The sequence below is a fragment of the Capra hircus genome, chromosome 15 (genome assembly GCF_001704415.2).
Source record: "Capra hircus breed San Clemente chromosome 15, ASM170441v1, whole genome shotgun sequence".
Taxonomy (NCBI): Eukaryota; Metazoa; Chordata; class Mammalia; order Artiodactyla; family Bovidae; genus Capra; species Capra hircus.
The window spans coordinates 62,089,600-62,106,837 of record NC_030822.1 but is presented as its reverse complement, the minus strand read 5'-3'; the positions used below and the strand labels follow the sequence as shown (position 1 = coordinate 62,106,837).

General features: G+C 40.0%; 1 protein-coding gene across 1 annotated transcript in view; it reads right to left on the bottom strand.

Moving 5' to 3' along the window:
• Nucleotides 1,813-17,238, bottom strand: part of RDX (radixin) — a 103,992-nt gene continuing 88,566 nt past the window's right edge. Inside the window, exons 15-16 of the mRNA XM_018059816.1 lie at nt 7,255-7,352; nt 1,813-2,273 (exon numbers count right to left, since the gene is read on the bottom strand). Of these exons, the coding sequence (XP_017915305.1) occupies nt 7,286-7,352 (67 nt within the window). The 3' untranslated portion in view covers nt 1,813-2,273; nt 7,255-7,285. The remainder of the gene's footprint in view (nt 2,274-7,254; nt 7,353-17,238) is intronic.

The following is a 17,238-nucleotide window of genomic DNA, read 5'->3' as shown; positions in this document are numbered from 1 at the left end:
AAGGGCTTCTTGTGCTGAGGCTTCAACTCCCCACCCATCAGTCCCAGGGCCCAGTGTAGACCGCAGCCTCTCTGCCCCTGCAGAAGAGAGCTCACGACGAGGTCCAGCCAGTTTCCTCTCCCACAGGAAGTGAGAGCCGAGTATGTTGTTTCCTCAGAAGGGGTTTGACAAAGGTGGTGCTTTGAGCTTGTTATCTTCATGCATTTCTTATAACCTGAAAATGAGTGAGCTTCAAACTCTCCTTAACGCCCAGCTGCCCACCTGTGCCTCCCCCATGGCCAAAGGAGGCTAACTCCCTTCCTAACCCAAAGAACAGAAAGGGTCTTAGACATTTAGTCCAAATGTCTCATTTTCTGGCAGACGCATCCAAGGCCCAGGGCACTGTAGGGACCCGTCCAGGGTCTTCACCACGGCCCATGCCTAGGTTTGACACCCACAGGCTGAAAATCCGCAACCCTCCCCATCTCCACGAACAAGCTTGTGAGCAGCTGGTTATATGGCATTATCTATAATTGTGTTTATCTCTTATAGTCACACTATAACAGAGGTGACTGATCATTCATCCTATCTCTTTTCTGGTATTTCCCCCTGTATCAGCAGTCACAGCCAGACCAATCTGTGTGTGGAAAGATCTGACGGTAGCACATGGGAATTTGCTGCAGTAGCAGCAGCCCACGCTGCGCCTCCTTTCCCTGTTGACCTCAAGCCTCGGGGTCTCCGATGGATCTATTAAAAGGTGAAAGTAGGAACATACCTGGCTGACTGTTTGGGTTGTTACCTGATCAGTGGTTCAAAGGCCCCACCAGGTGATTTCCTCAAGTGTTTCAGACTGCATTGTTCTAACACATAGCAGCAGTCTCTCAAGTGCTGCCTGAGAACCCCGGCCGCAGGATCCCAGCTTCGGGCTCCACTGCACCCCCAGGCCTTAAGGCCGAATGCTTCTACACCACCTGCCGCTCGTCATCAAGGAGCGGCCTGGGAAACCGCAGTGTGATAAGAAACCACACAAAGTATGTGATTATCTTTCAAGTTATAAAAAATGCCTGATAAAGCAAAGACTTCAAATTAACTATGAGACCAGTCTGGGAACAAATATTTCTTGAAAGTTGACAAACGGCATAACAAAAAAGTTGCTTCCTATGTGTCCCCTTTGGAAGGGCACAGTTTCTAAACCAACTAGACTGACTGAGTGCCCTTGGAAAACCTCAGGGACAGATTCAATATCATGCTGGCATACTTTGTGTGGTTTTTCTGAAAGTCTTTAAGAGGTAATTCTGTGCCTGGCCAGTGAGCACCTGTCACATAATTGAAGCACAATACATCCTTCAAGGATGTAAGAGTGGCTATTGAAAAAGCCGACTCCTGTTGCAACCTGTTACCCAATCCTCTAAGCTTCAGTCCTCAGACATTCAAGCCACTTTACAGTGTCAGGAATAGTGCCACCTAGTGAATTAATAATGTGGCTTCACGTCCCAGCTCTGCCACCATACCCCTCAGCCTTCTTTCTCAAACACTGGCTGACTCCAAGCTGACACTTTGTGAAATGAGAGAAGATGAGAATCTGAGACAGGACAGGCAAGCCCGCTGGCCAGTAGGGCAGTTCCTCAAGAATGTGGTAGTCACTGCCCACCATCAGTGTGCAGAATCAAGCAGAAACTAGTGCCCCAGGCTGATGTTAGAATATATTTATTGCTACATTTATGTACAGTTATACAAACAGCCAGGAATGAAAGAGAGTGCTGCAACAATTTTTCCAGATTCCACAGATGTGTGCCAGGAAACAGAGCTATATACCACTGAGTCTGCTCTTGGTTCAAAGCCAAAAATGTCACATACATTTTTTTTTTATGGAAAGTTCTTGGAAATCCTCTCAGCTTATTCCTCCTTACAAGCTAGTCATGCAGAAAAAAGTGGATTCTCAGAAGCCTATGCCTTCAGGCATCTGTTGTGAGGATGGAGCCTTGAAGACAGGATGCTGGCTTAGGACCTTCGGATGCAGTGCAGAGCTCGACTGTCCTGGCCCAGCTCTCTAAGCTCTGTCCTTAGGAAAGACAATTGAGAAGGGGGACGAGAGAGACAGAAGAGCAAGAAAAGGGAAGCCAACAGTTGACAGGTGTGGAAAGAACCACCAACAAGAGCCCTGACTGAGGGAACACTTGTCCATTGGGCTCCAGCTGAGATTCTGGACTTTGGGGGAGAGAGACATTCAAATCATCAGGCATATCTTGGTATGACCTTATCCTAAAACTCGCCATGTGTCAAATGCCAGGGACCTGCATGAAGACACAGAAAATGAACAGGAAAATTAGGCAAGAGAGAAGAAAACAAAACTTTTATATATCACCATAATACGGTTGAAAAGGGCACCACCCTGAACACCTTTCTGGTGACACACAGCCAAGACTGAGTTCACTATTTAATTATGAAGGGGGATGGAATGCCACAGAGGAAACACAATGATGAACACACTGCAACAAAACAAAGGTGGTTCCACAGACTCTACACTCTGACCTCGGCCTTGCTAGAATTACTTTTGGTTCTCAGAAGGAATCTAACATGATAGATCTTGCAGTGTTCAGATCCAGAATCTTGATGCAGATATGAGATCATGGTATAAACAAACTCCCCTTCACGTCACAGTCTGATAAGCCTTTGTATGTGAATCACAAGAGAAGTAGCTGAGCCGCTAGTGAGACAGGTGTGCCCAAAGGATCAGTGCTTTTATTTTCACCAGTTCTGTCTTACCCATCTCAGGCCACTCCGCCTCCCCCACCACCAGGGGTCCAGGAAAGGTCATCAGATCAGGTCTAACACGGCCTCCTAAATGAAAATCAGCCTAGCACCTCAGATAAATGACAAGGCCTAAAGGTTGAGAACAAGAAGCCTGGGGGTCTGAATGCACCGGACAACCAGAAGCCTCTGGGGCTGATTCATGACTCAGATCCAGCCTGTCACCTGAGGCTGTAGGTGTTCTATCCCTGAAGACATCTGCCAGCTATAGTTCACTGGTCCATGGCTATCCATGTCATGTCTAATTCCTCGCCATCATAATCCCTGGTGACCACTCAATCACAAAGAGGATGAGGATTCTGATACAGAAATCCACAGGTCCCTGAAACCTGTCAGAAGTCCCTGTCTTTTTCCTTGGGTCAATAACACTATAGTCAACTAAGAAGGGGCCCAGCTGTTCTTCTGAGGCGGACAACTATGTGACTTTTCAAGCTGAAGGATGTGCTGATTGCCACCTCCCTTGATCCTTTAATAAATCTGTCTTTGGACAATTCAAAATGTCTGTCACTTGCAGAAACTTTCTTTTCGTACGTCCGACGGCAAGAGCAGAGTGAAACTCACTCAAAGGATTCACTCTAAAAAGCAAAAACATAAATGCGAGGAAAGCAATGAGGAAAAACTGCAAAACATCAGGCAAATTTCAATTGGAAGGATTTTGCTGGTGGTGTTGCTCAGCCGCTCAGTCATGTCCGACTCTTTGCGACCCCATGGACTGCAGCATGGCAGGCTTCCTTGTCCTTCACCATGTCCCAGAGCTTGTTCAAACTCACGTCCATTGAGTCGGTGATGCCATCCAACCATCTCATCCTGTCGTCCTCTTCTCCTCCCGCCTTCAATCTTTCCCAGCAACAGGGTCTTTTCTAATGAGTCGGCTTTTCGCATCAGGGGGCCAAAGTATTGAAGCTTCAGCTTTAGCATCAGTCCTTCCAATGAATATTCAGGGTTGATTTCCTTTAGGATTGACTAGTTTGATCTCCTTGCAGTCCAAGGGACCCTCAAGAGTCTTTTCCAACACCACAGTTCAAAAGCATCAATTCTTTGGCACTCAGCCTTCGTTATGGTCCAACTCTCAACATCCACACATGTCTACTGGAAGCACCATAGCTTTGACTAGATGGACCTTTGTCAGCAAAGTAATGTCTCTGCTTTTTAATATGTTGTCTAGGCCTGTCATAGCTTTTCTTTCAAAGAGCAAGCATCTTTTAATTTCATGGCTGCAATCACCATTCCCAGTGATTTTGGAACCCAAGAAAATAAGGTCTCTCACTGTTTCCATTGTTTCCTCATCTATTTGCCATGAAGTGATGGGACCGGATGCCATGATCTTTGTTTTTTTAATGTTGAGTTTCAAGCCAGCTTTTTCACTCTCCTCTTTCACCTGCATTAAGAAGCTCTTTAGTTCCTCTTCACTTTCTACTGTAAGGGTGGTGTCATCTGCTTATCTGAGGTTATTGACATTTGTCCCTGCAATCTTGATTCCAGCTTGTGCTTCAAGAAGCCCAGCATTTCTCATGATGCACTCTGCACATAAGTTAAATAAGGGTGACAATAATTAGCCTTAACATACGCCTTTCCCAATTTTGAACCAGTCCACTGTTACATGTTCAGTTCTAACTCTTGCTTCTTGACCTGCATTCAGGCTTTGCAGGAGGCAAGTAAGGTGGTCTGGTAGTCCCATCTTTTTAAGAATTTTCCAGTTTGTTGTGATCCATAGTCAAAGGCTTTAGCTTAGTCAATGAAGCAGAAGCAGATGTTTTTCTGGAATTCTTTGGCTTTTTCTGTGATCCAACAAATGTTGTTAATTTGATCTCGAGTTCCTCTGCCTTTTCTAAATCCAGCTTGAACATCTGGAAGTTCTTGGTTCACGTCCTGTTGAAGCTTAGTTTGGAGAATTTGAGCATTACTTTGCTAGCATGTGATATGAGTGCAATTGTGTGGTAGTTTGAATATTTTCTGGCATTGGCCTTCTTTGGGATTGGAATGAAAACTGACCTTTTCCAATTCTGTGGCCACTGCTGAGTTTTCCAAATTTGCTGGCATAATGAATGCAGCACTTTCACAGAATCATCTTTTAGGATTTGATATAGCTCAACTGAATTTCCATCACCTTTGCTAGCTTTGTTTGTAGTAATGCTTCCCAAAGCCCATCTGAGTTTGCACTCCAGGATTTTTGGCTCTAGGTGAGTGATCACACCATTGTGGTTATCTGGGTCATTAATATCTTTTTTGTATAGTTCTTCTGTGTATTCTTGCCACCTCTTCTTAATATCTTCTGCTTCAGTTAGGCCCACACCGTTTCTGTCTTTTATCGAGCCCATCTTTGCTTGAAATGTTCCCTTGGTATCTCTAATTTTCTTGAAGAGATCTCTAGTCTTTCCCATTCTGTTGTTTTCCTCTATTTCTTTGCATTGTTCACTTGGGAAGGCTTTCTTATCTCTCCTTGCTATTCTTTGGAACTCTGCATTCAGGTGGGTATATCTTTCCTTTTCTCCTTTGCCTGTCACATCTCTTATTTTTCAACTATGTGTAAGACCTTCTCAAGACAACCATTTTGCCTTTTTGCATTTCTTTTTCTTGGGGATGGTTTTGATCACTGCCTCTTGTACAGTGTTATGAACCTCTGCCCATAGTTCTTCAGGCATGTATCAGATCTAATCCCTTGAATCTATTTCTTACTTCTACTGTATAACTGTAATGGATTTGATTTAGGTCATACCTGAATGGCCTAGTGGTTTTTCCCACTTTCTTCAATTTAAGTCTGGATTTTGCAATAAGAAGTTCATGATCTGAGCCACAGTCAGCTCCCAGTCTTGTTTTTGCTGACTGTATAGAGCTTCTCCATCTTTGATTAGAAAGAATATAATCAGTCTGATTTCAGTATTGAACATCTGGTAATATCCATGTGTAGAGTCATCTCTTGTGTTGCTGGAAGAGGGTTTTTGCTATGACCAGTGTGTTCTCTTGGCAAAACTGTTAGCTTTTTCCTTGCTTCATTTTTTACTCCAAGGCCAAACTTGCCTGTTATTCCAGGTATCTCTTGACTTCCTACTTTCCAAAATGGAAAAGAGTTACATAAATGCCTGCATTGGAATTAATGGCTTAAAGATGAATAGCTAAGAACAATATTATTTGTGGCAATCTGGATTGTTCAGAACAAGTTTTAACCAAGGATTTTAGCTCTAATATCAGGAATAAGATTAACTAGATTCTATGGAGTCACAAACAGCTACATGCCTTTCAAATCAAGCCCTTCGAGTGGATTTCAAAACAATGAAAATATTTTGTGGATGTCATGGAATGTCAGAGACTCAGTGAATGACCTTAAACTCAATTCATAGCAATCCAGAAGTCAAGGTAATTAAAAAGAATGAAATAATGCCATTTGCAGCAACATGGATGGAACTAGAGATATCATACCAAACAAAATAGGTTAGAAAGACAAATACCATACGATATCACTTACATTTGAAATCTAAATATGACACAAATCTATGAAACAGAAACAGACTCACAGACATAGAGAACACACTTGTGATTGCCAAAGGGGAGTGAGAGTTGGGAAGGGAAGTACTGGGAGTTTGGGATTAGAAAATTAATAAATATCAAGGCCAAATAAGCAAATCATTTCTAAAAATTATCCAGGCTAAGTGAAAATAAATCACCATTTGTGTAATGTCACATGAAAAGAATCTAAAAAATAAGTTATTCCACATCTTAAAGTATTGTCTCAAATATATTCTCACCGAGTTTTGTGTGTAGAATTTGGGGAGGTTTAAGCAGCAAGTTGGGATGGGGGGCTCAAATGTACCACTGAAGATCTATAAGATAAACTGTTCTGCTGTAGTTTTATTTAGAAATGGGATGAGTTGAAACATAACTCTGAAACAATTTCTTATGGTAATCACGTTGATCAATGATTTTTAAATATTTCCAAATTGCAATCAATGCACAATACTAATCTGGTTTACGAACCAATTCTGGAATTCTTTTACTTAATATATAGGTATGACACTTCATTTTTAAGTATATCTGAACATTTTTTCAAATAAGAAAAAAAAAATCCTTCCAACAGCACACAAGTATCATATGTGAGCTGGCACAGTGTTACTCTACATCAAGAAGGCTCTTTCACAAAGTAAGAGAACAGTCTAAAGTAGCATGTCTAATCACCTCATGAAGATTACAGCTAAAATCTCACTGTAGTAAACTCTATCTGACCTCAATGTTCTTGATTGGCAAAGAGCTGAAGAGAGACAAACAGCTGAGAAAGAATCTAGAGTGGGTGAGATTAGGTGCTGCACAGGGAGGGCTGGCTCTGGGTCAACTCTTTTGATTGGCATTTCACTAGACTAAAAGCTCAGGGCTATGGATGCACAGATTCAGGTTTTATGGGGTCCTGCCAGCATTTCTGAAGTGGCGAGGGTGTGGCAGGTCTACTGGGAATCTGTTACCAGTTGTACTTACCCAGTGAGGCAGACAGCCTTCTTCCTAACTGTTACATTTGTTTTATACTGCTTTGGCAAGAACGCATCTGGAACAATGCATACAGTTTGGGTCCCCACCTTTTAAAAGAGACATAGAAAGGTTAGAAAGCATTTCAGCAAAACAACACAGAAGGAAGCCAACGCTGTAGTACAGAAGCCAGAAGCACCCTTGTCCCCTGCATTCTGTAGAGCCGTCTAGGTAACCAAATTGCCAAAGCAATCTCTTTCCTAATCTTTAACCTCTAACTTTTCTTTTTCAATCACTTTTGAATCTCCACAAATTATTACAATGCGAAAATAAGAATAACTTTAAATCTCCTTTTTAAAGAGATGCTAGAATTCTCATAGTTGCAGCCATTCCACACAAACTAGTCTTAGCCTTATGACCAGGGAGAATGGAAAATAGTTTACCGTATTTTCTATGCTTGAGGGTTAAGCAACTGGAAACACAGTTACTGATAATCTCTATCTTATAAGTGGGTTATTTATGAAAAGGGCAGCTGTGGTGGGCTGTTTCCCATGGAAACCATGTTATGGATGACTAGTTTGGTTTCCAAGCAGTTTAATGCATGAGTCTTTGTAGTAAAATACAGTAGAACTCTCAAACTTGGATAAAGGAACACAGAAACAATGAAAGAAAGGAGTTTTACAATTTATTCTTTATAGTGAACTTTGATGTTGAATAGGCAGAATTAATTAGAGGGTGATTAAGTAGTATTTGAAATTTAAGAACACTTTACAGAAAATTTTAAGCATTTTCAAAGACTTGGAAGGTTAGCAGAGCTGGCACTTTATTGTATCAAATGTCAGTCTACAATTGTATTGCTGTATATTTCCCCCTAGTAACCAGCACTGTTCTCATCATTCTTAACAATGAGGTAGATTTATAGTACCCATAAAGGAACAAAATGGGAGAGAAGGAAAAGGAAGGAAAAGAGAATGATTTTCATGAGTATACTGAAAAAAATTTTCATAAGTGCAAGAGAAAGGAGGATTGGGGAGTAAAGTGAATAAATATTATGGTATAAGAAAGAAAATAAAAATAAATGAGGAGTTACAGTTATAACAGAGAAAACCATGCATGCAACGTTGCCTAAGAGGTGAAGAGTATCAGAAATGTTGAAAGCTCGCCAGCAGGGGGCACCATAAAACTAAAAGGCCTCTAAGAAAAACAGCAACTCTTGATGGGGATGGGGGCTGTGAATAAGAGATACAGACACATCAGCGAGGCAGATATTCACAATACAAGTGACTCTGTTCATGGAGTGCCAAGCCATAGGTTAGGACATAAACCATACTGTTATCCCGAGAATGAAATTTGGTTTAATATTAGAAAAATCTACTAATTCAATATGCTAACAAACAAGCACACACACATATTATCTCAAAATACAAAGAAATTGCATTTGATAAATTTTAAGTATCCTTTTTATGTAAGAAAAACTCTTGGCAAAATAGGCATACACATATAAAGAAGTTTCATTAACCTGATAAAGGTCATCTACCAAAACAGCAAACATATCTCATGGCAAATGTTAGAAGGATCTTTTTAAATCAGAAATGAGGTGCAGATATGTTCTACATTGTACCAAAAGCTTTAGTCAAATCAAGCTGGTAGATAAGGAAAAGAAGTTATAAGGATTGAGAAGACAGACTGAGAATGGTATTAACTGCAGAAGAGGCCTATTTATGCAGAAAGCCTGAAAGGCTTCAGAAATTATAAGAAACAGTAAGAATTGAGCAAGATTCTTAAATATAAGATCAGCAAACAAAAATCAACTTCATTTTTATATACCAGCCACAAATAGCTTTAAAATGTAACACCTAAAAAGATACTAAAAATAAGATGCTTAATAATAAGTCTAACAAAAGAAATACATGATCTTAATGGAAAATTTAAACTTTACTGAAAAGTATTAAGGACATAAATAAATGCAGAGAGATTACATATTCCTGACTAGGAATACTTAAGTGCTGTATAGATGTAATTTTCTCCAAATTATTAATATATTTCCAACAAAAAGGCTTTTTCCCCATAGTATTTAAGTGAAGTGAAGCGAAGTGACTCAGTCGTGTCCGACTCTTTGCAACCCCATGGACTGTAGCCTACCAGGCTCCTCTGTCCATGGGATTTTCCAGGCAAGAGTACTGGAGTGGGTTGCCATTTCCTTCTCCACCATAGTATTTAAACTAATTCTAAAATTTATGTAGAACAATAAGAAAGGGTCAAAACTAGTCACAACTACCAAAACAAGGTTGAGAAACTTTTAAAGAAAACAGGCAAAAAAGGCTATTTCAAAGGAGACATGAAAAGTCCATAAATTTAAGGAAAATTCTGAACTATATTAGTAATCAAGAAAATGCAAACTAAAAGCACATTTTAAACCTTTCAAATTGGCAAAAAGTTGAAAATCTAGTGATAGCAAGTGTGTTCAAGTCAGTGTGGATATATTCTTCCTTTGAAACACAAGTTGATGCTTCCATAGAAAAGTTGAACCGATCAATTCCCCTCCATAGGTGCAGATACTGTTGCTTACATTACTAGGAAACATGTTCAAGATTTTAGGCTATATTGTTTGTAAAATAAAAAATACTAGAAACAATCCAAGTGGGCATCATCAAGAGAATAGAAAAATTGTAGTGCTTTCATGAAAGACACCTTCAGAGCAGTGAAAATGAATGAACCACAGCTATGTTCATCAAAACAGATGTGCATGTGTATAATCAAAATTAGGTAAAATTCCTATGCATGCAAAAGAAGACATACTGTAGATACAAACAGTTATAATTTTAAAAAAAGGTGATGTGATAGGGGAGGAATACAGAATCCCAAAGCAACTGGCAATGTACTATTTTAAAACCTGATGCCTGAGTATCTATTATATATATATTCACTAAGAAAATGTACTGTATATAATAATATTTCTTTGTTCATATTTCTCCTAGGCACATTCCTTTCCTTAACCCTGTTGAAAAGCACTCTCTCGTTTGTATGTGTTAAAACTTTCAGAAATTGATGGAGGAAAAATACTATAATAGAGAGTTATAAATTTGGTTCCAATTATCTCTGATCTTTTAATCATTAGAATTTGAAGGTCTCAAACCCTCTAGGTAGAGAAAGAAGTCAATAGCTACTCTGAGGACACTGAGTAAAAGAAGCAACTGTGTTAGTCTCACAGGGTCGCACACCCTCATTCTAAATAAGTGATTCTGAAAGTATGGTCCCAGAACAGCAGCATCAGCCTCCTGGTTAAAGATCCAAGTTCTTGGGCCCCACATAGACTTGCCGGCTCAGAAACTTTGGGAGGGAGAAGCCCTGCAAATTGGCATTTTAACAAAGTCTGCAGATGATTCTGATGCACCCAGTTTGAGAACCCCTGCTGGAAAATTTTCAAATTTATAAGGAAATCTCTTCATTATTACAAAATAAAACCCCTCTACCATGAACTAAACAATCTAGACAGCTAAGAAAGCCGTATCACTGGCCCTTGGAAGAATCTTAATGGTTTTTAAAATCCTTTAATTCAGAGGTCAGCAAACTATGGCTCAAGGACCATTCAGCTCATCTATTTTTTTTGTTGAGACCATGATTTAAAAGTCAAAAGAAGACGATTTCATGGCACATAAAATTATAAAAAAGTCAGATTTCAGTGTCTGTGAATGAAGTTTTACTGGAAGGTAGCCAGGCTCCTTCACTCACATCACCTATGGCTGCTCTCGTGCCAGAACAGCGGGGCTGTGAGATATGACAGAAAATGTCTGGCACACGAAGTTGAAAATGTTTAATATCTGGACCTGAAAATATTTAATATCTTTACCGAAAAAGTTTGATGACTCCTACTTTTTTCAGTAATTACAGTCTATAACCTCAAAGCGCAATATAATCCTAGTGATTTTTCTCCGAAAAGTACAATTTTCCTTTTAATTCCACAGGCAAAAATCTAGTAGTTTAAAAGAATCCTTAGGAAAGTTAAATCAGATCCATTTTTTATCGACAAGGTAAAGCAAATAACCCACACAGAGCATCGGAAGAATGTTTTTAATTATGCTTTCTCTGTCTTCAAATATTCTAATAAGTGACCAAAAAAAATTAAAAAAAAAAAACAGCTAGTGAATTTTAATGAAATATTCCATCACATTTAGCTCTGGAAATTAGCTTAGAAATCTCCATAGGCATTTCAGGTGGCTCACTTAGAGTGTGAACTTGTCTCAAGGCTGCAGAGACTTGTTTCTCAGGCCTCACTCTGCAGCCGCCTTCCTCCGTGGCTCTTCTTTGGCTGACTCTCTAGGCAATCTGATCCTCAGTCTCTTGAATTTTTTCTAGACCAAGTTCACTACTTATTACTGAAGTCCTGCTCACCAAATTCCAGAAATATATTTTATTTAACATCTATTAACTAGCTGAAACGGCCTGTTTCTAGCCATAACCATCTTCATCTCAAATTTTATTTTCCACTAGATTTCTAAGATTCCTTGAGCACAGACCCACTTGATTTTGAGAGCTTTAACACTCAGTAAAAACAAAAGGATGTTTTCTTACCCTCACAAGAATAAATCACATATTTCAACTTAAAATCTTTAAGCTATACTCACCTTTTTTGAAAATGAGAGCACTAAACTCTTCACAGGTTGGCATTACTAGCCCACGCGAGAAGAATAAGTCTGATCTCTAATTTGATGGGGTTTGGTCTCCAGGTCAGTGTTACTCTGTATTCAGTATAATATTTAGAGCATTCTTCTTTGCCCTCTAATTTCACTTTAAGTTATGTAGACAGGAAAATCCTCCAAAGGACAGTCATGTGAAAATGTCTTGATTGGAAACTTAACCTTTTATAGTTTTAAAAAGCAGGGGAAGGGCGACTTTCAATTCAAAGAAACCCATACCCACGGCACACTCTGCCATTATAGTGGCCTTTGGGCAAGTTTTTTTTGTGTGTTAGCCACTCAGTCTTGTCTGACTCGTTGGGACCCCATGGACTGTAGCTCGCCAGGCTCCCCTCTCCATGGAAATCTCCAGGCAAGAATATTGGAGTGGGTTGCCATTCCCTTCTTCAGGGGATCTTCCCAACCCAGGGATTGAACCTGGGTCTCCTGTGGGTTTACTGTCTGAACCACCAGAGAAGCAGGTTACTGAAGTCTGAAATGGGATAGTGCACCTACCTTCAAGGGCGCCTACAGCATTTATGGTATCCTTGTACAGATTAGGAAAGGGTGTCCATCCCTCCAGGCACGTGGTCCCAAGGTGCACGCTTGCCTGGCACACACTAAATTTGCACATCTGTCCCTCCACTTTTGCCCTGTGCTTCTGTGGGCTCCTTGAGATCTGGCTCCTTTCCAAAATTTCATCTCACAGATAACTCTCCCTCAGGCTCACTTAGCTCTGGACATACTGCCCTCTTTCCTGTTCCTTGAACCAGTTGAAGCCCTTTCTTGCCTCAAGTTCTTTGCACATGCTTTTCTCTCCCCTTGGAATGCTTTAAAGCAAAGCTTATAAAGCAGTGTCCAGTGGGCCACTTTTGGAGGACAGACACATTGTTTGGCTTGCAAAATGTTTTCTAAATGTTTTGAAATAAATGACATGCAAACTTTAGATTTCACATAAAATTACATTTCTACTTAAATGTTTAAAGCATTACTCTTTGGACACTTTTTTAAAAAAGGTGTCTGCTGGCTTATCCTGGAGAATCAGAAGGGGCAGCGGCACTGAGGGTGCTGCTTTGAGGAGCTGAGCCCTCTGGACAGGCGTGGATGATTCCCCATCAGGCCCAGTGTGCTCATTTGATCCTTCTGGGCATTTACATTTACTGTCTTGATTTACTTTAAAATCTTTTTTTATATGCCACTTCCTCTCAGAGACTTCTTCCGACCTTTCTACCCTAATTATCATATTTTTCCCAACTCACTCCCTTGTTCCTTTCAAAATATTAATATAGATCTGTTGCTTTCATAGGTCAAAGATGGCTGAATATTGTCAATTTTTCATGACCCAATCTAATACAATTTACAAATTTTAAATTATTCTGCATGTGTGTTTCATGTTTTACCATAGAAAGTAAGCCCATTGATAAGGATCTAGTCTTTTTCACTATTATATTCTTGGTGACTAGTATGTACATAGTACCTGGAAGGTACCAGGCACTAAAATATTCAGGTGAATAAATGCAAGGGCTCCTCCAAAAAAGTTCCTTAGTAGCTCCAGAACATACATAAAAGCCATCTTAACCTGTCCTCAGGTCCCTAGAAGTAACCCAAGTGAACTTTCCTAACCCACAGCCCAAGGCAGTTCTACTGTCTAGCCCCTCCTCAACTCTAGAGCTGGCTTTAGTCCCAGACTTCATCAGCCTCTGCTTACACAGCTGACGCCCCTGGTTTTAGCACTGGAAATTACTCTTAAGGTACAATTTTTTCCTTAACCCATGGGTAAACCAGCCTTGAGAATACCACTGGACATCCACATTCCATGGGGTCACAAGCAGTCGGACAGACACTAGCGACTGAACAAACAGGTAGTTTCAGCATACCCCTTGTCTGGAGGTTTTTGCACACATAACGCCTGCTATCTGGATGGCCCTCCTAGCTTTGCCTCTCACCCCAAACCACAGACTAACTCATCCTGAAAGACTTGGTTTAGGAATCATCTCCTCCAGGGAGCCTTCCACCAAGATTAGATGCCTTCCTTCTAGGCTCCCAGAATTCATCCACCCCCATTCATTTAATAAAAATACACACACATATATACGGAAATATAAAAATATATGTATAGTACATTGGATAGTAAGTGCTACATAGAGTAGTTAAAAGACATAGGTACGGAATACTGGGGCAAAGTGCAATTTTAAATAGGGTGGTAAAGGGAAGGCCACACTGAGGTGACCTTGAAGCAAAATCCTGGAAGTGGTAAGGAAGTGCATCGTAAAAATATCTGGGGGGAAAAAGTCATTCTGGACCGAGGTAAACAGGAGCACTGGCTAGTTTAGAAGATTAACACTGAAGCCAGTTGACCTCAACTCAGTGAGAACAGGGAAATCAGCAGATGAGGTCTGAGAGTGACAAGCGATCAGATCCTGGGCTCTGAATGGCCACTGAGAGGGATATTGCTTTCACTGAGATGGAAAAGGTCTGGGGGTTATTTGGGCGTAAGTGACAGGATCTGACTTACCTTTCCAAGGCTACTGTCTTCACAGACTGTCGAAGAGTGAGAGAGGACTCCAGAAAGCCCATCAGAAGGCTCCAACAACACTACAAGCAATCCTGGTCTGTGGGACGGGCTGACAGCTGTGGAGGGTGTATGAATGGTTATTTTTAAAATGTATTTTTGAATGTTGGGCCGACAGGTTGGTGATTAGATTGGGTGTGGATTAAGAGAAGAAAAGAAGAATCGCATTACAGTCAAGGTTTGGGCCAGATCCACTGAAAGGAGGGCCAGGGAAGCAGAAGGCTAAGGCAGTAACGAGCGGGCGGGGGGAGGAGGAGGGAGACCTCAAATTTGGTTTGAGGTAACAAGTTTGAGATGCCTATTAGATATCAAAGTGGAAATATCAGGTAAATAGTTAGACACACACGTCTGGAGTACAAGGGAGAGGGTTTCGGCTAGAGATTTGTTTTTAGCATACAGATGGTATCTCAAGCAACAATAGGGCATGAGGTCACTAAGACAGCCAAGTACTGAAGACAGGGCAGGCCTGGGCCCTGGTACACTCCAGCATTCAGAGGTTGAGGTTCCCTGAACCTCACTTATTCAAACACACACATTATTTTCTAGCAGTAGATCACAAACTCTTCATGCTCAGGACAAACCGTCTATTTTATCTCTACAGACTTAGTACAGGGCCTGGCACACACTCAATAAACTTATGCTGAGCAATACCTTGTTCATGGGGTTACAAAGAGTTGGACATGACTGAGCAACTGAACTGAACTGAACCTTCTAAAGAGAATCACAAAGTCCTTAAAAGGCAAACAGAAGACAGAAAAAAATAGAACCCATAGGACCGAGGGAGGTACAAATACTAATACAACACTGACAGATGAACAAAAAATATTATGAAAAACAAAAATGGCATAATAAATGCCTTTAATATACCAGGCTGCAAACAAAATATTCCATGTATATTATTACAGTCAATGCTCATAGTCAGTAGTACTCCCATTTAACAGATGGAGAAACTGAGGCTCAAAATGGCTGAGTGGCTGTAATACAAACCCTGATGAAATTCACTACATTGTGCTGCTTCCCATCTATCAATTTCAGACACTCTAAGTGCCAAGCCGACTGCCTGTTTATCTAACCTGATCTGGACTGATAACATCTGGATCTATGTATCTATTGTAAAAAAACAAAACTGCTGCTGAAAAAGTAAGAGAATCTGGGAAAGAATCCTGCACCCCTAGAAAGGGGATAACCATGGACTAGGAAGTCTATATGTTGACTTGACTAAACATTTCTAAGCATGCCTGTAACCTACGCAAAAACAGAACTCAGCAGCTAGAAGAGCAACAGAAAGATGGCAACTACTACAGACTGAGGACCTAGACTTCATGAGCCTCTCTGGTATTAGCTTAGAATTTACTGTGACTCTAAGGGAATCGGAAGAGAGGCAGACTGCAAACCATTAACATCACTGTTTCTTCTAATCAACATGAAATATCATTAGCACTCTGAAACTAATCTAGGCTGTATCCCCCTAAAATATTTGGGGGTCCAAGAAAATCACTTAACCAAAAGTCTATAGGTACAAGAGCAATATTTAATCTGAAAAGTCAAGTCTGAAATCAAAGGACGTTTTCCTAAAGTCAGAAAGGAAGATCACATAAATAGTAGGATGAATTAAGTTGATCTATTCTTAAAAACCAAAGAAAACTTTGACACTCTATGAAATACTTTTGCCTCTGCTTGGTGTCACGGTCAAGTGCTTCGTCTGCCATTATCTGACCTTGCCATTTTTCATTTTAATAAAAGTAAGCAAATGAAAACTCTACACTGAAGAAATGGTGGCACTCAAAGGAAATTAAAAACCAAAAAGCTACCCAAGCTACCTTTAGAAAAGCCTACCCTACTCATTTGCTACTTTTTTCTTTAAATAACATTTTCTGATTATAAAATTTGAAGAAGTCAGAGGAGTTTTATATACTGGCTGATCTTTTACCCTTTGGTCCTCAAAAGTGAAAAGACCATTACAGCCATCTCACCTTTTAAACCTGAAATACAGAAATCCAATTTATGAAATGGAAGTGTCTACTTTTCTTATAAAGATGCTTCTATAAGCACATATTACTACTTATATTTTTAAAATGTAAAAAGTGCACCTATGTCATTTGAGTAAACCAAAACAACCTCCTGTATTTTAGGAATATCTAAATCTTATAAAAACTTACCTCATCCACTCTGACTGTGACACAATATCTTAAACAGGATAAAATGCAAGCAGTGTTTGCACAAGAATACATGGCAGTACTGTTTATAAAACAAAGTATTAGTAAAAATATAAGTTTTCATAAGGGGCATCCACATAATTAAATACTGTGGTATTTTTGTACTTCTATGTAATGATTTCCAAATTACACCATTCAGTGAAAGAAGCGCAAACTATGTATACAGAATGCTATACCTCATGTAAACAAGAAGTATATAACATATGCAAGCTTCTGTATGTATAGGTAATTTCCAGGAGGTGTAAGTTGGAAAAAAAAATTGGGTTGGCCAAAAGTTCATTCGGGTTTTTCCATAACATCTCATGGAAAAATCTGAACTTTCTGACCAACCCAATAGTTAACTTTGGGGAGAGCTGCAAGACTAGAGGAAAGAGGGAAGTAAGCTTAACTTTTTTGTATTACCTTATTTCTACCTACTGACTTCAGTTTCATGGTTACATATGTTTTTTTTATTTTAATGATTTAACCAAGTTCTTTAAAAATGAGACTTAGTCATAAAGTAGTTAAGTATGACCTAAAGCACCTTTACAAA